This window comes from Chiloscyllium plagiosum, chromosome 3, assembly GCF_004010195.1.
Source record: "Chiloscyllium plagiosum isolate BGI_BamShark_2017 chromosome 3, ASM401019v2, whole genome shotgun sequence".
NCBI lineage: Eukaryota > Metazoa > Chordata > Chondrichthyes > Orectolobiformes > Hemiscylliidae > Chiloscyllium > Chiloscyllium plagiosum.
Window position 1 is genome coordinate 92,068,152 of NC_057712.1, and position 25,831 is coordinate 92,093,982.

Sequence of the window (25,831 nt, forward strand, 5' to 3'; positions counted from 1 at the left end):
AGGGGAGGGAAATATATCCCTGGTGGTGGGGTCCGTTTGGAGGTGGCGGAAATGACAACGGATGATACAATGTATATAGAGGTTGGTGGGGTGGTAGGTGAGGACCAGTGGGGTTCTGTCCTGGTGGCGATTGGAGGGGCGGGGCTCCAGTGCGGAGGAGCGGGAAGTGGAGGAGATGCGGTGGAGAGCATCGTCGATCACGCCTGGGGGGACGTTGTGGTCTTTGAAGAATGAGGCCATTTGGGTTGTAGAGTATTGGAACTAGTCCTCCTGGGAGCAGATGCGGCAGAGACGAAGGAATTGGGAATATGGGATGGCGTTTTTACAGGGGGAAGGGTGGGAGGAGGTATAGTCCAGGTAGCTGTGGGCGTCGGTCGGTTTATAGTAAATGTCCGTGTTGATTAGGTCGCCCGAGATAGAAATGGAGAGGTCTAGGAACGGGAGGGAGGAGTCTGAGACGGTCCAGGTAAATTTGAGGTCGGGGTGGAAGGTGTTGGTAAAGTGGATCAACTGTTCAACCTCCTCGTGGGAGCACGAGGCAGCGCCGATACAGTCATTGATGTAGCGGAGGAAAAGGTGGGGGGTGGTGCCAGTGTAGCTGCGGAAGATGGACTGTTCCACATATCCTACGAAGAGGCAGGCATAGCTGGGGCCCATGTGGGTGCCCATGGCTACTCCTTTGGTTTGGAGGAAGTGGGAGGATTGGAAAGAGAAGTTGTTCAGAGTGAGGACCACTTCAGTCGGTCGAAGGAGGGTGTCAGTGGAAGGGTACTGGTTGGTACGGCAGGAAAGGAAGAAGCGACATCTATTGGTTTCTCATTACCAAATCTGTTATTTACACCTGATATAAAGTTACTGCGAAAGCTAGCTTGCAGTTATAATGAGGGAAAATGGCATTTTAGCCATCGTTGTAAGAGGTTTAGAATTCAAGAATGAGAAAGTTTACTACAGCTGTACAACAGGAATACAATTTGCAGTTTTAGTTTCCATATGTAAGGCAGGATATACTTGCATTTGGAGATAGAACAGATAAGACCATAGACACAGGAGCAGAAGTAGGCCATTCAGCCCATAAAATCCAATTGACATTCAATGAGATCATGGCTGATCTGATCATCTTCAATTCCATTTTCCTGCTTTATCCCAAAACATTTGATACCCTTAATAATTTGAAATTTGTCTATCTCAGTCTTGAAAGTACTTAACAGCTCAACGTCAACAGTCCTTTGCAGTATAGAATTCCACAGATTCACTACCCTCGGAGGAAAAATAAATCTTCTTCATCTCTATCTTAAATGGATGACCTCTCACTCTTAGATTATGACTTCAGGTCTTACACTCTACCACAAGGAGAAAATTATTTCCCTCGTCTATCCTGCCAAGCCCCTAAAAATCTATGTTTCAGTAAGATATTCCGCATACTTATCTAAACTCCACTGTGTACAAGCCCAGTCTATTTAGCCTCTTATCATAAGAAAATGTTTCTACTTACATGATTAACCTAGTGAACCTTCTATAGTCTGCCTCCAATGCAGAAGATCTTTCCTTAGACAAGAGGACTAAAATTATTCCGTGTTCTTGATGTGATCGGACTAGCATTAAGCATTGTTTTAGCACGCCTTCCCTATTTTTATACTTCAGTTGATTTGAAATAAAGGCTAACATTCCATTTGCCTTCCCTATAACCTGATGAACTTGGATGCTAGTTTTTTGTGATTCACCCACGAGGAGTCCCAAATCCATCTGTGCTGCAGTTTTCTGGATTCTTTCCCAGTTAATTAGCTTAAAAAAAAAGCTAAGGTTTACTCAATTGGGCTATATGATGAAGCAGAGTAAACTGGTCCCTGTATTCACTGGAGTTTAGAAGACAAATGGCAATTTCATAGAAACAACAAAGATTCTAAAGTGGATTGTCAGGACAGGTACTGAAGACGTGCTCCCCTTGGCTGAAGAATCTAGAACAAGGAGGCAGAGTTTCAAGATAAAACCTTGATTATTTAGGACGAAAGTGGGAAGAAATGCCTTTACTCAAAGGAATGTGAATCTTTGGAATTTTCTACCCCAGACAGGTGGAGATTCACCCGTGTTGGAATAGAAAGATCTTTGGTCAATTATGGTGAGCAGGCGAGAAAGTGAAGCTAAAACACAAGATCAGCCATAATTATATTGAATGGTGGAGCGTAAAATAAGTAGAAACAGAACCTTTTTTTTAAAAAAGGATTTCTACCAAAGAACACGGAGAATAAATCAGGTTTCACGCCAACGATGAGTGTATTAATTCTGAGCGTGGAGCATAATACATCTCGTAGTGAGAAGTGGTGATGTTCTCCAATATGAAAATTCAGAATTAACTAAGCTATGAATAAAAGTTTACTATTTTCAAAAAAATTATCCACTTCTAATCAATCTTCAATCTATAGGATTGACCCAAAGATAGTTCATGTGAATATGTTTAAAAGTGTACGGTGACGAAGTAGTCTTCCACATAGCATCCAAATATCTCACAAAAGTAAAGCAGTATCAAAACATGAAATGGTTTAATTTGACATACGTGACCATAATTGCATTTCTAAAAGTGCAAAATAATCTTCAAAGAGTTCAGAGGCATAACAAACCTCAAGCAGATTTAGGGATTTCTTAGCAGTTCAATAAAACTTTAAGCGTTCAAAGTTTCATTCCAATTATGCATTACTGAATATTTTAAGTTCATACTGTGGTGACAACATAATGCAATCCATAGAGCAATATTTACTGTACATTACAGGGAAACTGTAAAATATCATTCTAGAAAACAAACTGCAAATATATCTTATCTGGAAATTTTATAAATGCTTCAAAAAAAAATCAGTGTGCAGTGAAAGGATCAAGGATCACTTGATATAGAGTCATACAGCACGGAAACAGACCCTTTGGTCCAACGAGTCAAAGAGCTGTACTGCAAAGACAGACCCTTCGGTTCAACTCATCCATGCCAACCACATATTCCAACCCAATCTAGTCCCACCTGCCAGCGCCTGGCCCATGTCCCTCCAAACCCTTCCTATTCATATACCCATCCAGATGCCTTTTAAATGTTGCAATTGTACCAGTCTCCACCACTTCCTCTGGCAGCTCATTCCATACACGTACCACCCTCTGTGTGAAAAAGTTGTCCCTTTGGTCTTTTTCTTGGCTTTCCCCTCTCACCCTAAACCTATGCTTTCTACTTCTGGACTCCCCCACCCCAGGGAAAATACTTTGTCTATTTATCCTATCCATGCCTCTCATAATTTCATAGACCTCTATTAGGTCACCCCTCAGCCTCCAATGCTCCAGGGAAAACAGCCCCAGCCTATTCAACCTCTCCCTATAGCTCCAAACCTGGCACATCCTTGTAAATCTTTTCTGAACCCTCTTAAGTTTCACAACATCTTTCCGATAGGAAGGAGACCAGAATTGCATGCAATATTCCAACAGTGGCCTAACCAATGTCCTGTACAGCCGCAACATGACCTCCCAACTCCTGTACTCAATACTCTGACCAATAAAGGAAAGCATACCATATCCTTTTCTTCACTATCCTATCTACCTGCGACTCCACTTTCAAGGAACTATGAACCTGCACTCCAAGGTCTCTTTGTTCAGCAACACTCCCCAGCACTTTACCATTAAGTGTATAAGTCCTGCTAAGATTTGCTTTCCTAAAATGCAGCACCTCACACTTATCTAAATTAAATTCCATCTGCCACTTCTCAGCCCATTGGCCCATCTGGTCCAGATCCTGTTGTAATCTGAGGTAACCTTCTTCGCTGTCCACTACACCTCCAATTTTGGTGTCATCAGCAAACTTACTAATTGTACCTCTTATGCTCGCATCCAAATCATTTATATAAATGATGAATAGTGGTGGACCCAGCACGGATCCTTGTGGCACTCCACTGGTCACTGGCCTCTAGTCTGAAAAACAATCCTCCAGCACCATCACCCTCTTTCTTCTACTTTTGAGCCAGTTCTGTATTCAAATGGCTAGTTCTACCTGTATTCCTTGAGATCTAACCTTGCTAACCAGTGTCCCATGGGGAACCTTGTCAAACGTCTATAGATCACATCTACTGCTCTGCCCTCATCAATCCTCTTTGTTACTTCTTCAAAAAACTCAATCAAGTTTCTGATACATGATTTCCAATGCACAAAGCCATGTTGACTATCCCTAATCAGTCCTTGCCTTTCGAAATACATGTATATCCTGTCCCTCAGGATTCCTTCCAACAACTTGAACACCATCAACGTCAGGCTCACTGGCTTGTCCTTACCATCTTTGTCAAACATTTGCTACACGTTAGCCAACCTCCAGTCTTCCGGCACCTCACCTGTGACTATCGATGATATAAATATTTCAGTAAGAGGCCCAGCAATCACTTCTCTAGCTTCCCACAGAGTCCTAGGGCACACCTGATCAAGTCCTGGAGACTTATCTACTTTTATGCATTCAAGACATCCAGCACTTCCTGTAATATGGACATTTTTCAAGATGCCTACATTTCCCTACATTCTATATCTTCCATGTCCTTTTCCACAGTAAACACTGATGCAAAATACTCGTTTAGTATCTCCCTGATCTCCTGCGGCTCCACACAAAGGCCGCCTTGCTGATCTTTGAGGGGCCCTATTCTCTCCCTAGTTACCCTTTTGATCTTAATGTATTTGTAAAAACCCTTTGGATTCTCCTTAACTCTATTTGCCAAACCTATCTCATGTCCCCTTTTTGCCCTCCTGATTTCCCTCTTAAGTATACTCCTACTGTCTTTTTACTCTAAGGATTCACTCGATCTATCCTGTCTATACCTGACTTATACTTCCTTCTTTTTCTTAACAAAACCCTCAATTTCTTTACTCATCCAGCATTCCTGATACTTACCAGCCTTTCCTTTCACAGGAATATACTTTCTCTGGACTCTTGTTATCTCATTTCTGAAGGCTTCCCATTTTCCAGCCGTCCCTTTACCTGCAAAAATCTGCTCCCAATCAGCATTTGAAAGTTCTTGCCTAAAACTGTCAAAATTGGCCTTTTGCCAATTTAGAATTTCAACTTTTAGATCTGGTCTATCCTTTTCCATCACTATTTTAAAACTAATAGAATTATGGTCGCGGCCCCAAAGTGCTCCCCCACTGACACCTAAGTCACCTGCCCTGCCTTATTTCCCAAGATAGGTCAAGGTTTGCACGTTCTCTGTTGGTACATCCACATACTGAATCAGAAAATTTTCTTGTACACACTTCATAAATTCTTCTCCATCTAAACCCTTAACGCTATGGCTATGCTTGGAAAGTTAAAATCCCCTACCATACCCACCCTATTATTCTTACAGATAACTGAGATCTCCTTACAAGTTTGTTTCTCAATTTCCCTCTGGCTATTAGGAGGTCTATAATACAATCCCAATAAGGTGATCATCCCTTTCTTATTTCTCAGTTCCACATAAATAACTTCCATGGATGTATTTCCAGGAATATCCTCCCTCAGTACACCTGTAATGCTATTCCTTATCAAAAATGCCACTCCCCCTCCTGTCTTGCCTCCCTTTCTGTCCTTCCTGTAGCATTTGTATCCTGGAACATTCAGCTGCCAGTCCTGTCCATCCCTGAGCCATGTTTCTGTAATTGCTATGATATCCCAGTCCCCTGCTCCTAGCCTTGCCCTGAGTTCATCTGCCTTCCCTGTTAGGCCTCTTGCATTGAAATAAATGCAGTTTAATTTATCAGTCCTACCCTGTTCTCTGCCTGCCCTGACTGTTTGACTCGCCTTTGTTCTCAACTGTACCAGTCTCAGATTGATCTCCTTCCTCAGTATCTCCCTGGGTCTTCCTCCTCACCACCACCACCACCATCACCACCACCAACTCCCCCCACCCCAACATTACAAGTTTAATTTTCCTGAGCAGCTCTAGCAAATCTGTCAGGCAGTATATTTGTCCCCTTCCAATTTTGGGGCAATCCATCCTTCTTGTACAGGTCACTTCCAACCCAAAAGAGCTTCCAATGATCCAAAAATGTGAATCCTTCTCCCATATACCAGCTTCTCAGCCATGCATTCATCTGCTCTCTCCTCCTATTCCTGCCCTCACTAACTCATAGCACCTCACTAGCATCTGGAATAATCCAGATATTACTACTCTCAAGAACCTCCTTTTTAAATTCCTACCTAAGTCTCTGTAATCTCCCTTCAGAATCTCAACCTTTTCCCTCCCTATATCATTGGTTCCAATGTGGACAATGACCTCCTGCTGGCCCCTCTCCCCCTTGAAAACATTCTGCACCCTGTCTGAGACATCCTTGATCCTGACACCAGGGAAGCAACACACAATTCTGATTTTTCATTGCTGGCTACAGAAACGTCTGTCTGTACCTCAGACTACAGAATCCCCTAACACAATTGATCTCTTGGAATCCGATGTACCCCTCATGGCATTAGAGCCAGTCTCATTACCAGAAACTTGGCTGTTCGTGCTACATTTTCGTGAGAATCCACCATCCCCTACATTGCTGAACATAATCCCAAACTAAACTCGTCCTACCTGCCTGCTCCTGGCCCATACCCCTCCAAACCTTTCCTATTCATGTACTTATCCAAATATCTTTTAAATGTTGTAATTGTTCCCACATCAACCACTTTCTCAGGAAGTGCATTCCACATGCGAACCACCTTCTGTGGAAAAAATATGCCTTTCACATCTTTTCTAAGTCTCCCTCTTCTCACCTTAAAAATGTCCCACCTAGTCTTTAAATACCCTATTCTAGGGAAAGGACAACTACCATTAACTCTATCTATACCCCCCATTATTTTATAAGGTCGCCTCTCAATGTCCTACGTTCCAGAGAAAAAGGTCCCAGACTATTCAGTCTTTCTTTATAATTCAAACCTAGCCAGCAACATCCTGGTAAATCTCTTCTGAACTCTCTCCAGCTTAGTAATATTTTCCCTATAACTGGGCATCCAAAACTAGACAGAGTATAATAGAAAAGGCCTCACCAATGCACTGTACAACCTCAACATGATTTTGCAACTCCTATCTCAAAGGACTGAGCAATTAAGCTAAGTGTGCCAAAAGCCTTTTTATTCAACTATTCCTGCCCTCACTAGCAAAATGTGACGCAAAATATTATTTTAATGTATCAACTTGGAAGAATAAAAAATGTACCTGAGGCTGAGGCAAAGCAACCTGGGATGTGTGGTGACCAGATTGTGCTGTAAATGACACTTGCATGGCCATGGAACGTAGACACTGAATTGTTAACCATCGGATCCCACTATGAGAAACATAGATATAATACTGATAAATGTCTCTACAGATAACGCCATGCCCATAATAAATGTAGTTGGCACTTCAAATAAATAGTTTCTGTCAGGCAACCTGTTGAGCTACTCACAAACGACCATTATTTAAATAATAGGCTTCAATTTGATACACTGAATTTGACAGTTGTTTCAATGTCTTTTGAGAACAATCTAGGTTCATTGATTGGAAAGAGCCTTCATTGCAAACAGTTTTTGGAGATAGAGATTTCATCTTATAGGAATTATATAAGAATCCACAGGGAGTTTTCAAGGCATGATTGTGAATGTAAATTTTCACCAGAAAGCTAGGAGTTCTGAACTATGAAAAATAGCTTTGGAAAGGGTAGTAAAGATAGATTCTGGCTTGGAAATTATGATTTTAGGGAAAAATCAAGTCACTGCATCCAAGAGAATAGTAAATTATAAAATCCATTGTGTCACGCTTATTGTATGTACAATGTCGTCCCACCTGTCCATCTCCCTTCCCACCTATCCACTCTACCCTCTGCTCCGATCTATCACCATCACCCCCTCCCCCATCTCCATCCATCTATCTATCACCTTCCTAGGTACCCTCCCCCCAGCTCCACCCCCCCCTCCTATTTATGTCTCAGCCCCATGGACATCCTCTCCCACATTCATGATGAAGGGCTTATGCCCAAAATGTTGACTCTCTTGCTCCTCGGATGCTGTCTGACCTGCTGTACCTTTCCAGCACCACACTTTCTGACTCTAATCTCCAGCATCTGCAGTCCCCACTTTTTTCTATATTGTAAGTTGTTGGTCCAAAGCCACCGTCTTGATTTGGTATGAGTATTTATGCAACTTCCTGTCAGAAATCACAGGAAATTCATATGACAGCACACAGCATACTCAGGCAGACTGTGTAGAATATAAATTCTGTTTTTAAGATCCCTTGCATTTCACGATCTCCCTTTTCATGAATATCAGGCTGGATTTCGGACCACTTGATTACTGATGGTGAACTGTGAGAAAATAAAATTGACACATTGCTGTGAAACGTTACAAAATGCTTTATAAAATAATGATATCAAAAAATTAATTAATTCTTCATCTAGGGTTGAAACTTCATGCATTTCCAAGTGCTCAACTCTTTTTATCTATTTACGTTTTTTAAATAAATCCAGTTGACTACTAATTATTTAAATTATTTGCTTGGATAGCAACTCAGTCATTAGTTAAGAGTTTATAGAAACAAAATTCAAAAGATTCATGATAAAGTTGTCACTTCTGCCCTAATAAGTTCCTCATTAGTAAAAGGACTCTATTGTTTGTCAAAGCTTCAATTTACAGATAACTTAAACTCTTTGTCTCTACCTAACATCTCCTATATTTGTGCTTCATTTACCTTTCTCCTTGATCCAATTAATGTTTGCCACATACACTTTTTTTAAAAGTTGCAATCAATTAAAAAAGTTTCTTAACATCACTTTGTCTCGTTCTCTTTTCATATTCTCCAATTACTTTCTCTTGTTACCTTACTGTCTTAATTTCAACTCTCTTGAACACTGCTGTATCAGATGTACGATTTACTGTTGGATCACTGACCTCTTGTTCAACAAAGGTGAAGAGAATTGGTATCCAAACTCAGAATTCACTGCCATATTCAAGGTTAACTGACACAGTTTGTTCACTGGCATTTTTGTAAATGTGTTGCTGGGACGTTTTTGAAAAGTTCAATTTGAACAGGCTCTGAGATGGCTTCTTGAATGCGAAGGTAATGGCAATTCTGCATTTCCATTCATCTTTACTCTATATTTTTCCCCCAGAAAGCATGTCAGATTGCCAAATGTGGCAGTCCGGTTATTGCATTGATGCCTCCTGCTGGTCTGCAGGATGAAAGGACTTACTGTACCAGAAGAATTTCAGCTTTCTGCTTGATCCCCATAGGCTCAGAAAAATCAGGCAAACCAACATCCTTCTTTAAAAAGCAATCCCAAGTAGATATTGGAACACTTGCCCTATGTAAAGGGTTCAGTGATGTTAAGATTTTAGTTTGCTATTATTCTGGCAAGAACCCAAACGTTTCATCAGAACAAAATGTGTCGATGAAAATGAAAGCCCAAGTCTCTAAGAAGTTGAAAAAAAACATTTTTTGAAGTGTGTTATGATCGATCAAAGAGGCATGGTACTTTTCTGTAGAATTTCCACACCTTTACAGGAAAATAACAATTGTTCTAAATGCACACTGCTCAAAACTCTTTCCATTAGTTTGCCAGTTTACTTAAACATAAAACTATGTACTGAGTAAGCAACTCTGTCAGATTCTCAGTGCTTGTAATGCATTGAATGCTTCCTTACTGTCCTGCACGGAAATATTACTGAATTGTCACCTACGTGTCTGTAACAGTAGAGCAGCCAGAGCAATTCATTATCACATATTAAAAACTGCTTTGTAGAAGCTTTTACTGGAAATGACAGAGAACTGTTTTGGGTTGTGAACTGGTTAAGAGAAATTCAAGCAGTCTTCCAAATTTCAGAAACAACTTCCCATTGTTTTTGCACCGAAAGGGTCTGGGGATGAATGTGAATCACATCCAAATGTCAACACTCTGTCTTTGCAATGTAAATGCCACACAGGGCCAATTTGTGGTAGGAAGATAAACAAAGGCTGCATAATTGACATTTCTTTTGTTAAGAGAACCTAAAGTTCACAGAATTACAAACATGGTAGGACACTGAAACAGACCATTTGATCAACTTATCCACATTAGCATTTAACCTTTATATTGGGAGTAGTCCCAACGCTATGTACCTTCCTTTTTCATATCTATCTCTTTCCTTCAGCTACCTGTATAAACTGTTTTAAATGTTAACATCTTCACTGTTTCAACCACTAACAGTGCGTTTCAAAGCCTCTCAATACTGTTTAAAAAGACTTCTATAGCTTGCAAAACAAAATAACTTACATTTAGACTTCCTTCTTTGTAAGTCACTCAATTTTATGTATCAGCCTCATGACATCATAATTTTAAATAACTTTATCAAATAGAAATAAAAAATGACATTGCATTTTTATATCATCGTTCACAACCACAGGACATTTCAAATCATTTGAAAGTGAATGAAATACTTTTGAAGTATAGTAACAGTTGTAATGCAGGAAACATAGCAAGCAACATGATCACAGCAAACTTCCACAAATACCAACATGATAGGGACCAGATAACTGTCCATGTGATACTGACTGAGGGATTAAAAATGGCCACAAAAATATCATCAATTTTTCAACACTTTCTTTATAATTATGATTCTTTATAACAGTAAACATCCAAATAAATCTATCTTGAGCTACTGCTTACTTTTCTTTTCTTTACAAGGCATGGAGCAAGGAGAGCTATACTGTGGTATAATTTTCCTGCTCCTTGGATGCTGCCTGATCTGCTGTGCTTTTCCAGCACCACACTCTCGACTGTGGTATAATTATCACTTTGATCATGTTTTGAACTGAAGTCAATCACAGGACATGTAAGCAAAATAAAATGCACCTTTCACCAAAAAAAATCACATTGATGAATATTCTCTTATACTTAATCATCAATAATTATTATCCAGTTATTATAATTGCAGGCGAGTGGCTTGAGCCACAACAGTAGTCTTCAACCTGACTTTTATGTGAAAAAATGTATCTAGTGAAAATTCAATGTGCTATCCTACAGTGGTGCTATCTCTGCACTCCATAAAAAATGTCTACCACTCAGCTTTAATGCAGTATTTTTAAAAAAGGAATCACTTGATTATATTTCCAATTTTCTGGTGCTTAAAAAAGAGCCTATAGCAAGACTGTTGTTTATCCGTTATTTAACTTGCAAGAAAAATAAACTTACTATTTTTATTGTTTGATCCCATGAACCAGATACAATCAGATGTTCTCCTCGTGTCTGACTCCAATCAACACTGTAAACCTACCATAGCAGAGAAAATGCTCAGTTATTAATCAGAGAATTTACCTGTGGATGGATGAAAATAGAACATGGAAGACTTTTTTCAAGAGAAAAGAGAGATGGCAGGAGAGTGAGGAAACAGGAGGTAGGGCCTGGAAGCAGATTGGAATGGAGATGGAGTGGGGGTGTTGGGGGGTGGGAACACACATAGATCCAGGAGAGTAGTTGACAAAACAGCGGGATGGAGGCGATATGGAGGAAGTGATGGGAGGACAGCAGGAGAACTGGGAACCTCCCATGCCTGCTCCCCATCCTGTCTTCACTCCCCACCATGGAACCTAGTTTCAAAATTATGTTTCTTCTGTGCACATGAAAGGTGTGGCCTTTGCAAAAGACATGACGTGCACATGCACATTTCCAGATTTACGTGCATGCACTGCTAGCCACAGTTGGAGATGTCAACAGACACTGCCATTTTGGAAGGGAGAAAGATTAGTTTACAACTCTATTTACACATACCTAATTTGAAAACCATATCAGCAGGATGCATATAATTTGTTTATCATGTCTCTCACATATGAACAAGGAACAGGAGTAAGCCTGCTCCAACACACAGTAAAATCATGGCTGATCTAATTGTGCCCTCAAATCCTCATTTCCACCTACCCCTGCTAATTTTTCACCTCATTGTTGAGCAAGAATCAATCTACCTTTGTCTTAAAAATATTCAAGGACTCAGCTTCAAACACTTGATCATGAAGGGAGTTCCAAAGACTCCCAAATGACGGAGAAAAAAATTCTCCTTATGTTTTAAATAAGAAACCCCTGATTTTTAAATAAGGGCCCCATGGTTTGTCCACAGTTTACAATATGTCAATAATTACAGACATGTAAATATTCCAAGGAATCTAACCTACAGTGTGAATTCTTTAGACTTTTCTTTCATTGGGCTTTATATTACAGTGCTGGGAAAACCTCAGAGTTATTAGCAAATTCTATTTTATAGTTTCCTCAGCAAATCACAATATAATTTTTCTGCTTTGCTTTGCTGAGCAGTTTCACACAATACCTCTGAGTTAAGATTTTCTCTGAGTGTCATTGTGCCAGGAGGAGATATTCTGACAGTCAAAAGTGGGTCACTCATTTAAATACAAATTAAGTAGACTTCCTTCAGAAATTAACATTTGGTGATACCACTGTGCCATAAGAATCCTTGCTTAATCAGAGTGCATATCATTGAACAGGTTGTAAGAACAGTTAATAAAGGACAAAACCTGAGGGCCCTCTTGTGGCACACTGGCAATGTCCCTACCCCTGGACTGAGAGCACTGGCTTGAAGTCCCATCTGTTCCAGAGGTGTATTTCTGAACAGGTTGATTTGAAAAATATGTTAACATGTTAGAAAGGATAAATCCTATCGAATTGACTTGAGGTTTTCTGATGAGTTTACAGAAATGAGGGCATTGATGTACATTAGATTAGATTAGATTCCCTACAGTGTGGAAACAGGCCCAACAAGTCCACACCGACCCTCCGAAGAGCAACCCACTCAGACCCATTGCCCTACATTCACCCCTGACTAAGGCACCTAACACTACAGGCAAATGAGCATGGCCAATTCACCTGACCTGCACATCTTTGGACTGTGGGAGGAAACCGGAGCACCCGGAGGAAACCCACGCAGACACAGGGAGAATGTGCAAACTCCGCACAGACAGTTGCCAGAGGCGGGAATTGAACCCGGGTCCCTGGCGCTGTGAGGCAGCAGTGCTAACCACTGAGCCACATGCCGCCCAAAGATAGCAGCAGGTTTGAAGGGAAAGTGGATAATTTATATCACAAATAGCAGCCTTTGGATTCCTCGTAACCAAGTTTATGTTAACCCTTCAACGAAAGATGTGCAATTTAATCCTAGACTCCTCGCCTTTCGGCACCTACTTATCCAACATGGACCTCCAACAGTCATTTGATAAAGAACTGTTCAATAGAAGTTTCAGCAAAATTAGACTTTATAGAATAAAAAGGTGTCCTAGATTTTATAAATTGCAGAATAGAACACAAAAGCAAGGAAATGATGTTAAACCTGTATGAGATTAAGTCTCATCAGAGTATTACATGCAGTTTTGGGCACCATATATTTGGAAAAATATGAAGGTATTAAAGAGGATCCAGAAATTATTCCCAGGAATCATTGCAGAGTTGAAGGACTTCGGTTACAGATTGGAGAAGTTGGAACTGTTTTCCTTGTTGAATGAAAGCTTGAGAGGAGAAGTGATAGAGGTATTCAAATCATGAGAGATCTTGACAGAGAACATAGAAAAACACTGTTTCCCTTGGTCAAAGAATTGAGAACCACAGATTTAAACTTATTAGCAAAAGAATCAATGACAACAGCAAGAAAAAATATTTTTACGCAGTGAGAGATCAGGATCTGGAATACACTAACTCAAAGAATAATGGAGGCAGCATTCAAAAGGGAACGGGATCATTATCTGTAAAGGAAGAATGTGTAGGGCTACTGGTAAAAGTTGAGGAAGTGGCTTGAGTTAGACTGCTCCCTGTAGAGGGTCATCATGGACACAACAGGCTGAGTAGCCTCTTTCAGTGCTGTAACTATTCAATGATTCTGAGTTACTATTGTCTCTGTTTGTTCTTTTTAAAATGCATTTACTTTTGTCTATTTACTAAATCCCATTTAATCTCCTCTCGTTTGTTCCTCTTTGCTCTCTAACTCTATATATACTCCACAACCATCAGATGAAGCAATAGCGCTTCGAAAGCTAGTGCCTCCAAATAAACCTGTTGGACTATAACCTGGCGTTGTGTGATTTTTAACTTTGTCCACCCCAATCCAACACTGGCATCTCCAAATCTATATATTTCATTTAAAGTGCATATAGCCAGTTCTTTTGACATTGCTTATTGTTTATATATCCTATTATTTAACTGGTTAGAAGATCCCAAACAGTGCACCATTATTGGATCACATTCAGCAATTTGCAGTTCATAAATACTGCAAAGTCAATACTGAGCAGAAAAGTCGAACTAACATCGTTCATGGCCAAGCCTACCATTGATGCAATATCTGGTCCAGTAAATTCTGACAAATAACAAGTCAAACGCTTGGCATTCAAAAATCTCAATCAATTAAATTTGCCGAATTAAGGCTACAATTCATTCAGAAAGGGAATTTACTATATAAATTTGACAAGCAACTTTTGTTTACCTCTTGAGAGTGCTCTTTGAAGACCTGTAACGGTCCAGTAGGGTTTGCAGTGTCCCAGATCTGCAGAGACCCATCTCCACTACCAGTGACCAGGACATGCTCATTGTTCTCACTCCAAGTAACGTCAAAAAGGCTATCATTCCAGTCAAAACTAGACAGGAGAAAAACTTTTTTAAAATTAGTTTGCAAATCTATTTTCTGAAATGAGTGCATAATGTCCACTGCATAATGGATAGGGAGACTTCCCGCTGCTCGAAATCTAAGGATTAAATGACAATTATAAATAAATAGTTGCTTTATTTATTTTCATGCCACTTGTCATTATTAGCATCACAAACTTAGTATTAGAATTCGATTTTTTTAAAAAAAGGAACAGAATACATACAATAAGAAATCAAATTACCATACTCTGCACATTTCAAAAGCCCAACTTTACTCAGCTTTTTTCTGCTAATACTTCATGACAATATTTGATATTAAAGAAAACAAAAGGCTGCTTGTTCATTTTACAGTACCTCCTGAAAGGGATAATTCCAGCCTCTGTCTGTTCCAGCACTACTAACGTTCCACAGCCTGAAAAGTAATGCATACAAAACGTATCAAGCAATAAAAGTCAAGAAAATCTTTTTTTAGCAGTTAGCAAATGCACAAATTCTAAGAAGTTATTTGTTACTCGAAGATGTTAATCTGCTCTATTAATTTCATTCACTCAATTCCATGTTCTTTTTTATTAGCAGTACAGCAGCACTTCACATACAGCACAACTAATTACAAGGGCAGAATCAAAGTGATCACATAATCACTGAAATCTTGATAAAATAACAAATTCAAATTCGCAGGAATTATACACTTGCATTATACAGCCAATTTGGAGTTATTCTATAGTTCAAAAGATAGTAACAAAACATTTTCAGACTTTTTTCGTATGATAAGTAACTAAATGCAGATCAGGCATGCACATTTATAAAAGGCTGCAGAATTTACTGCAATCTACCCAAGTTATCAGTATGTTACAGCCAAATCCATAAAACCCTCAGATAGTATTGACTAGTTTCATTTCAGGCAGCTGCTCTACCATAACCTCAACACCAAACAGAATAATTCCTCTCTCTTCAAAAAAGGATTTTCTGAAAACTGCATCTTAGTTTCTTTCAGCTGCAGCACTCAGACAACTAAGAATGTAGGAATGTTTGCTCAGCTATTCCTTCAGAGTCTCCACCAATGCATGCCACAAAGATATCACCTGGAAAGAGATGAGCCTTAGCTATCAGAAGTCACCAAGATGAAAGACACTTGCATAGTAATGGAATGGGAGGAACTTCAACTACATTGTTAGACTCCCAGATATCTCTGTTTTACATCCATTTTTCAAACAAAACCATTCCGAAAATAAACTCCATATTAACCTGACTCAGTTAAATGAATTGGGTAGGACTGAATATTTCACCCAATTTCACCCTTCTGGGGAGAGTTAGTTTTCGGCATAAATACCCAAAATATTAGGTAGCTGTGCTTTATGACTTCAACTGCCTAGTTTAAATTCTCTTTTAGATCCCATTTTTCTTGGATATTTTTTCTTTATTTGTTACTACTGGATACTGTCCACTTCATCCTTTCCAGATACCACCTGGTAGAATATCACAACAACTATTAGTATTTCCACTGAAGATTCTCTGCTCAGATGTCTTTGTCAGTATCACTGGGGACCGGAAGTGCTTATGCTTCAAAACTGCAGCTCAGCGAATCCAATGTATTCACATATAATCAAAAATGGTGTCTCTATATTGCAGACTACTGCTCAAATCTTCTTTTGTTGAGTTACAGAGGCATACAGCACAGGAACAGACCCTTCAGCCCAACTTGTCCATGCCAACCAGGTTTCCTCAACTGAAGTAGTCCCGTTTGACTGCATTTGGCCATATCCCTCGAAACCTTTCCTATTTATGTACCTGTCCAAATGTCTTTTATTCAAAAGGTGTAACATATGAAAATGACAAAGATCACCTCAGTAGTTTGAGTATTATTTGCTCAGCAAGGGGTGCCTGGAAAAATAATAGGAGAGTAGATATTTTTAATCAACTTCCTGATATATAATGTTATAACATATCTGGATCAGAGGGGGCTTGAACCTGGATCTTCTAGCCCAAAGGTAGGGACACCATCACTGTACCACAAGATCCTTATACTCGCTGTCATAGACTCAAAGGTATACAGCATGCAAACAGACCCTTCATTCCAACTCATCTATGCCAACCAGATATTCTAAACTAATCTAGTCCCATTTGGCAGCCTTTGGTCCATATTCCTCTAAACCCTTCCTATTCATATACCCATCCAGATGCCTTTTAAATGTTGTAATTGTACCAGTCTCCACCACTTCCACTGGCAGCTCATTCCACACAAGCACCACCATCCACATGAAAACATTGCCCCTTAAGTCCCTTTTAAATTTTTTCTCTCACCCTAAATCTATTTCCTCTAGTTCTGGACTCCCTCATCCCAGGGAAAAGACCTTGTATATTTACCCTATCCATGCCCCTCATGATTTTGTGCATACTATACTTACATTGTACACTTAGCCTTTGACAGCAGCTTGAAATTTCAGAATAAAGCAGCTGACTGCTGTGAATAGGGGGTGTGGTTTGCCTTTCTCGGACAGTTCTGCACTAGGAGACAACTGTCAGGATGGAAGTACAATCTGCATTTCAGAGAGAGCACTCGGCAGAATCTCCTCGGAGAAATGCAGATCTCTCTTCTACAGTCTATATGGTCCAATAAGTGACAGAGAGTTTAAGGAATTCAATGAGCAGTATGGGTTCAATGTCAGCACATTACCTTTAGGTACACGAGTTACAGAAAGGTATGTCCAGATGGTCAACACGACTTTCACAAAATGCCAAGGGGTAAAGGGACATGGTTGTCTATTGTCATTCGAATCTATATCTTTCATGGCCATCATGAAAATCACCTACAGAGCTGTTCACTGGAATGAAATATGACAACTTTACGGAGCAAGATACCCTCTCTAAATGAGTCGAAGGAATAAAGACAACTCACAGATGCACAAGAGAGGGTGGTCAAAGCTTCAACAGGTATGCCTAAGCCCTACCTGAGTTGTTGAAAAAGACAAACTTTAAGTGTTCAAGTTCCAGTCACAAAAATCTGAACACCCAACAAACATTGTCAGCGAAGTCTCAACTCCAAGCTCATAAGTTGTTGAAATTGAAACTGGTAACCAAATTAGAAGAAACAGAGCCCATAACCCACCCACACCTGAGCTGGGAAAGCACAAAAGATCATCAACAATACCAGCAACACCAACACTGTCACCAACTAGTGACACAACATCAACATCAAGCATGACTGTTACAACACCAGAACCAATGCCCATAATACCAGTGTAGTGGGATATGTCACCACTGACAGCAGCGAGCGCCAAGTCTATAAATTGAAAACATTATGTTCTAACAACCAAGCAACGCTGTGAATAATATTCTGAGAAAAATGTTAAGAGTTCACTTATTGATTTATTTTTGTAATTAATAAGGCCTAAGATTATCAAATTATATCGTGCATGCGTTTAGTGACGAAAAGTGTTTTGTCTCTTTAAGTACCAAAACTGTGATGTAGGGTTGAAAAGTTGTAGAGTCATACACCAGGAAAACAGACCTTCCCATCCAACCCATCTCCATCGACTAGGCATCCAAATTTAACCTGGTTGCATTTGACAGGATCTGGCCCATATCCCTCTAAATCCTTCCTATTTATATACACAACCAGATGCCTTTAAATGTTGTAAATGTACCCATGCCTTCTTGCCCGTCTTTTCCACTGGTGTTGCCACTTTCAGGAAACTCTGGATTCCTAGGCCAAGATCTCTCTGTTTGTCAATGCTGCTAAGGGTTCCACCATTTACTGCATACGTCCCCCCCCCACACTAGATCTTCCAAAATGTACCACCTCGCATTTGTCTGGATTAAACTCCATCTGCCATTTCTCTGTCCAAGTTTCCAGCCTGGTCCCCTAATCTTTGTGTTGTCTGTAAACCTACTAGTCAGGGCACTAACATTCTCCTCCAAATCATTTAGAAATGAGGGTCCCAGCACTGATCTCTGTGGAACACCACTGGTCACAAATCTCCAGTTACGAAAACACCCTTCCACTGCTACTCTGTCTTCTGTGACTAAACGAAGGAACAATGATGGCTATTCTCTAATCCTCTGGGACCTCCCCTATGACTACAGTGCCAGCTCACTGTAGATCTCATCACCTTTTGTATCAGCCTGCCATGAGGAATCTTGTCAAAGGCTTTGCTAAAGTCCAACATTGTTATGGACCACGCCAGACCCCCTCAAAACATTTTAAGAACATAGCCCAGACCCAAACTTGTTTGGTTGTTTTAAACAGGTGTAATGCAGTCATTCCAGGAGAGATGTAGCTGGTCAAACCACTTAGTTTTAAACAAAACAGAATTTATTGATAAAATTACTGAATGTAACACCAACAAAAGAGAACAGAATATAGAATAACTTAACCTATCCGAAAACCCCACAGACTATCCCAATTTAATGATGCTATTCCAAAGACTTGCAACAATCCCTATAAACACCCCTTGGTAGAAAAGGTAAAATCAACCACAATGTGTCACAATGAGAGAGAGAGAGAGACAGAGAGAGAGAGAGAGATGGAAGAGAAGTTCAACATGGAACACCTTCCATGTAGCTATTTCTTGAACCATTAACCTCAAACTGGCTGCCTGACTACTTTCAGTGAACAGCCAGACTGCAAAAACCAAAACAAACCAGAGCTGGGAGAACAGGCCACTTCCCATTCATTGTACAAGTGTTTTTTTTAATGTGAAAGTCTTTTGCCTGAGGCAGTATCTGTTAGCTATAACCTAGTTGACCCTGAAACCCTTCAAACCGAGGCTTTTCGGAATCACTACATTTACGACCTCTATGGAAAAAAAAGCCAAGGACTGCATAACCTTGTTAAAGGAGCAGCAGCATCGCAACATCTACTGAGCTATCCCCAATCATCTTTATCACTTCCTCAAAAAACTCAATCAAGCTTGAGAGACACAACCTTCCTTGCACAAAGCCATGCTGCCGATCACTAATAAGTCCATATTTCTCCAAATGTAAGTAAATCTTATCCCTAAGAATTTTCTACAATAATTCCCTACCACTGACGTAAGGCTCACCAGCCTGCAATTTCCCTGATTATACCTGTTGCTCTTCTTAAATAAAGGAACAATGTTAGCTATCCTCTGGGACCTCTCCTGTGACTCAGTGAATCCGAGTCAATATGTGTTGTTTGGACAAGAATCTGCAGGTAGTGGTGTTACCATAAGACTTGGCCAGGTGACTTATGCTATACGGTACCTGCTGTTAGAAGTTTGACCCTTCTGAAGCTGATGGGGCCCTATTTTATTTATATGCATGGTAGTTTACTGATGTCAACAAACCCCAAAATACAATTTTGTTTTGGTAAACCAAGCAGGAAATGGTTTTTGGCTTTCCCATCAAAAGATGGCTAAAGTGGATCTAGGAAAGGAGGTTTTGACCTTTTTTTTAAAACTTGCCATGAGATCAGTAATGCTTATCTGTGCTCTACTAGTAAACTATGTTCTTCACACCCCTCCTCCACATGACCTTTCCAAATTCTCCTCTCCACAACTTAACCTCATTGCCAATGATGGATCTTCTCCATCAACTGCCCATCACTGTCACTTGAAACCTAGAGTGAGACTTGAACCAGCAACCTTAGATCAAGACACAAAGGTGCTGTAACTGAATCAAGGCCGAAACCTACTTAATGTTGGAAGCTATCTTTAAAAGACAAGGTTTTGAAATAAAGTCTACTGTGTAGACAGTGCTCTCAAAATATAGTGCATCAGTATTATCAACTCAGCTTTTTCACAAAAGTGTGAAGTTTCTGAAACGTTATTTCAGGAGTTTGCATACATTCGTGAAACCTTGCTTTGTCTTAAAGAACAAATGGCTTCATAACTGCTGCACATCTAAATCATTGTTCTCTTGAGACATTTGTCACTCCATTTATTTCCATTAAATCAAACTTCTGAAGTACTGTTTATTTAGAATTTTTTGTCATGATTGTAACAAAGTCAGCCAATTGGACTTTACAGAACAAGAGTTCCCTGATTGGGGCTGTTAATCTGATCCAATCAAGGAGCCGTGGCTGACAAAAAAAAACAGTGCCAGAGATTCTGACACTGGGTGCTGATTCTGATGAGGCTTTGTCAGCATCAAGGACTTCCCACATGTAAATAAATCATACAAACCCCATGGTGTGGAAACAAGCCATTCAGCCCAACAAGTCCACACCAACCCTCCAAGGAATAACCCACCCAGAATCATTCCCCTACCTATATTTACTCCTGACTAATGCATCTAACCTACACATTCCTGAACACTATGGGTAATTTAGCACAGCCAATTCACCTAACCTGTATAACTTTGCACTGTGGGAGGAAACTGGAGCACCCAGAAGAAACCCACGTAGACATAGGGAGAATGTGCAAACTCCATGCAGACTGGCTGGAATCGAACCCAGGTCCCTGGTGCTATGAGGCAGCAGTGCTATACACTGAGCCACAGTGCCACCCCAAGGGTAACTTAATGAAGAGATACTGGCCTCTGTGAAGTTATTTCAGTTCTCCAACAAAATTGTTTAGTTTTGTTCAGGCAAATTTGTGAGGGGAATCCAAATTAGGTATGCACATTTGGGAGTCAGTATTTACATATGACATTGCCAATGAATGTTTTTTTGGTCTGGGCTTGGGGTTAACATAAGAATCCAAAAGTGACTAAAATGATTATCACAGGTTGGGGATTATATGCACTTACAGTTCAATCGGCTAACTTAATATTTCAAAAGACATGGTACGTCAAGAGACCAAGTTCAAGGAACCAAATCAAAAGACCCCAGATCTAGAATGAATGGACAGTTAAAACCAAAATGTGCTGAACTTGTATATCATGCCATATGTTGGTCAGTGAAATGTCTAGTATTAATCTTTTTTGCCACAAAAACCTTTACTTTGCATTCTGAATTAGTAAATGAGATTATTCTACCAGAGTTTCATTACTCTGGGGTTTAGTATACAGTCCTAATTCCTAAAGAAAATATACCGTGAAAGTCTCTTCATTTACAAAAGGAGATAGTTAATATTTAGTTTCAGAAAAAATAATAATTTGAATAACTATAAAGAGGCATAAAAATGTCTTTCATCATGCTGTATTATTTCTAAAGAGCTAGGAATGGTCTATATCCTCATGGTTTGGAGGTGCCGGTGTTCGACTGGGGTGTACAAAGTTGAAAATCACACAACACCAGGTTATAGTCCAACAGGTTTATTTGGAAGCACTAGCTTTCGGAGCACTGCTCCTTCATCAGGTGGTTGTGCCACTCAGTCCTACAATCAATATGCCGAGTAAAAATCTATTAGTCCACCATCCCCATGGCGAGTAACAAGAAACACCTCATAAAGCTCCAACATCTGAGTAAAACACGCTGACTTGTTGGAATCAGTAATTTAATAAAGAAATTCACATAGCTGTGTCCCAAAATGAACCCTGTTATTCGTTTAATGCAGTTTTAATCAAACGTTTGTAACAGAATTATTTGAAAGTGAAATAAAACATAGAACTGCGGATGCTGAAAACTGAAACAAAACAGAAAATGCTGGAGAAACTCATTACTATTTTCATCTCTAATAATTACATAGTGTGTAAAAATGCAAAATAATATTCTTCGGCAGTACATTAATATTGCCTATTAATTTTACCTTTTGCCTATTAATATGGCCTATCAAATTCCATTACGGTACTTCTGAATTGACAGCTCATTCTTGATGTGAAAATGTCATCTGTGTTTGAACGTTTCCTCAACTCTTAACTTACAATTCCACCTACTAAACTACGTGAGACAGCGTAGGTCACAGACGCATCTAGCATTTCCCTGACAGTCGAGTTAAGACACAAGCGTTCTCCCATACACTGCCCAGCACAGTACCTGCTATTCCATAGTATTGAGAGGTAGCGCAGGCCAGTCTGGAGGGGAAATAAGGAGAGAGCTCCACGGCATAACCGTGTCGTGCAGGCACCCGGAAGGTTTTAACTAAAGCACTGTCCCCCATTCTCACGATGAACTGTCCAAAGTTAGTCGTCAGCCACGGAATTCCTACTCCATCTCTCCAGGCCTTTGACCTGCGGAAGGGGAGGAGACTAGACGCCCTGGACAGAAGGCCGCATGATGCGCTTACCCGGAAATGTTGTGAAGCCCTTGCCTTCGGGTGCCGCGAGCGCTGGCGGGGAATGGAACCTGAGAACGGGGGCCGGGAGCGCTGGCGGGGAATGGAATCTAAGCCCGGGGGCCGCGAGCGCTGGCGGGGAATGGAACCCGAATCCGGGAGCCGCGAGCGCTGGAGGGGAATGGAACCCGAGCCCGGGGGTCGCGAGCAGGGAGTAGAAGCTAATATCGCAACTGCAGAACAAGCTGGCAACCAGCACGATTTCCACTGACTAAAAGAAAACAAAAGTGCCGTTGAGCTAATCATGTTAGCAGGTACTGAGAGTTGTCGCAACAGTTATTTCAAACGAAAGGAAACACCTTTCATTCAGCCGGAAGCAAAATAACATTATTTGTAAAGTAGGAATGAGGGTGAATTATCAAGCACAATAAAAGCAAAACGCTGCTCAGTGGAGGGCTCTCTCCGCGGGAGTCCTCTTCCCCCTCTCTCAGGGATATGGGGTGGAAGGTGCTGCACGCAGCGGTCCCCTGCAACCGCAGATTGCGGTGGTTCACCGATTCTCAGCCCAACTGCTTGTTCTGTGGTGTCCGTGGATCATGTATATATTTGGTGTGGATATTTACAGTCCCTTTCTGATTTACTTTAAATCCTTCTCTGTTTTTGGTTGCACTTCAGTCCCACGCTCCTGATCTTTGGGCACCCCATGCGGAGGAGGAAGGCTAGGTCAGAGGACCTCGTGTGTCTGCTCCTGGGCCTGGCCATAGACAGTTCCAGGCAGCGGGCAGTGGAGGGGTAATTATGGCCAATTGCCTGTCCCTCTTCTGTGGTTATGTTAGAGCCCAGGTGTCCCTGGAGAAGGAGCACGCGGTCTCCACCAACACCCTGAAAGATTTTCAGGGAGAGATGGGCACCCCAGGGAGTGGAGTATATTATTTCCTTCTCCAACTCTATTTTGATTTAATCCCTGCCCTCCCCTTCACTGTTTGATCACGTAGCAATGCCCTCTGAGAAGGGCACTGCTTGTCACTGGCCACCCTGGTGTTTCCTTTCTCCCTGGTGGTGGAAATTGAATAAAGATTTGTACACTGTCTCTCACACCTGTACGCACACAACATGGATGCTGGGGAAAATATGAGCACTACCGCAATTAGGCGGTAATGTGGGGGTAAATAAATATAAGAAAAAAATAACTAGGGGATTCAGAGTCTCCTCTGTTTAAGGCACTGATTCTGTGCTGACTGAAAAAATTTTTTTTAAAAAAGCAAAATACTACAGGTGCTGAAAATACTCTGCAGGTGAGGCCGAGTTAATGTTTGGAACATAGAGTCATAGAGATGTACAGCATCCACCACTTCCTCTGGCAGCTCATTCCATACATGTACCACACCTCTGTGTCAAAACATTGCCCCGTAGGTCTCTTTTATATCTTTCCACTCTCACCATAAACCTATGCTCTCTAGCTCTGGACCCCAGGGAAAAGACTTTCTCTATGTATCCTATCCATGCCCCTCAATTTTATAAACCTCTATAAGGTTACCGCTCAGCCTCCAACACTCCAGGGAATGCTCCCATTTCTTCCTAAGCCACCTCCCAGGCAACATCAAATACTGAATACTGTTCATCATTTCCAAATCCCTTCCTAACCACATACCAAACCCCTCTACGCTGTTGTGGTTAAAACAGAGTGATGAAGAAACTCAGCAGATTCCCAAGCATCTGTGGAGAGAAAAGTTATATCGGACTCGAAACTTATCTTTTTCTCTCTCTTCCCCAGATGCTGCCGGACCTGCTAAGTTTCTCCAGTTCCTACTATTTTTATTTCAGATTTCAAGCATACGCGGTATTTTGTTTTTATTCCTTTCTACTGAGTTTATGCTGACTGGCCATGTCTGAGCATTGAATCTTGAAATTACTGCCCAGGAATAGAGCCACTACTAATCCACACTTTTAAAAACCTAGTCACCTCGATGAGAGGTGGTTTTATTGAAACATTGAATTCTAAGAGGACTTCAATCTACAACAAGGGGCCCCAGTTTCAAAATAATGTCCTCCCATATGTCACTATCCCTGATCAAAGCACCAATGTTTTATAACTATCTGATTCCAGACCAACTTTTATTTTTGAAAGTAAACAAAGTGAGAGATTCATTGGATTTACTAAAAGAAAACCATACAATTCCATTGTTTTGAACAAAGTACAGTAATATTTACTATAGAACATTAAAACAGTAATACAATCTACAATACATGCACAAGTTATTTCTTACACCTGGAATTGAAATAGTGGTAAAAGTCTGATGGACACACCACAGCATATATCAAATAGCAGAGGCAAGGGGATGGCTGTGGGTGGGATGCTGTCTGGAGGGTTAGATTGTACTTGAGCCAAATGACTGCTTCCACACTGTAGGGATTCTATGATTCTAAAACAACTTCAATTCTGATTCTACCCTGATCAATTGATCATCTCTTCCTGAGGCTTCATTTTCCTGAGGATTCAGTACTCCCTGAGATATCTGCTTGAACTTAGGGTCTCCCTCAGAATTACCAAAACCAATTCCCAGGTACTGACCTCATTAATAGCTACCTTCTGTTACCTTCTTAAACACTATGTTCTTCCCCGGGTCACTGTATCTGTTCAAACCCTCTTAATTCAGAATCAGCCCGCAATTAGCTTCCAGACCTGGCTTCAAAAACTCATTTGGTCTGTTTTGTTTCCTTTGACTACAAGCTGTCCCCAAGTCCATTCCAACCCAGTTCATAACTCCAAACCAAAACTGATAAAAGAATAAAAATAATGAAAAATCAGTGAGCGTTCTAACACTCCTCAGATACTGAAGCAGTTCACTCCAAATGCAGCAAGACTGGGATAATATCCATGTTTGGACTGACAAGTGGCATACAACATTCACACCACATAAATTCCAAGCAATGACCATCTCCAACAAGAGAGAATCCAGCCATCACTCTCTGATAATGAATGACATTATCATCACTTAATCTTCTACTATCAGCATCCTGGGAGCTTACCATTGACCAGAAACTGAACTTGATTCACCATAACAATACTGTGGTTACCTGTTATTGAGCAGGTCGAACTCCAGGAATCA

General features: G+C 40.6%; 1 protein-coding gene across 1 annotated transcript in view; it reads right to left on the reverse strand.

The window, feature by feature from the left end:
- pex7 (peroxisomal biogenesis factor 7) overlaps positions 1-22,965 on the reverse strand; it is an 88,623-nt gene extending 65,658 nt beyond the window's left edge. The window contains exons 1-5 of the mRNA XM_043685974.1: positions 22,484-22,965; positions 14,962-15,019; positions 14,447-14,597; positions 11,164-11,241; positions 7,179-7,287 (exon numbers count right to left, since the gene is read on the reverse strand). Of these exons, the coding sequence (XP_043541909.1) occupies positions 7,179-7,287; positions 11,164-11,241; positions 14,447-14,597; positions 14,962-15,019; positions 22,484-22,607 (520 nt within the window). The 5' untranslated portion in view covers positions 22,608-22,965. The remainder of the gene's footprint in view (positions 1-7,178; positions 7,288-11,163; positions 11,242-14,446; positions 14,598-14,961; positions 15,020-22,483) is intronic.
- Between the last annotated feature and the right edge of the window lie 2,866 nt (positions 22,966-25,831).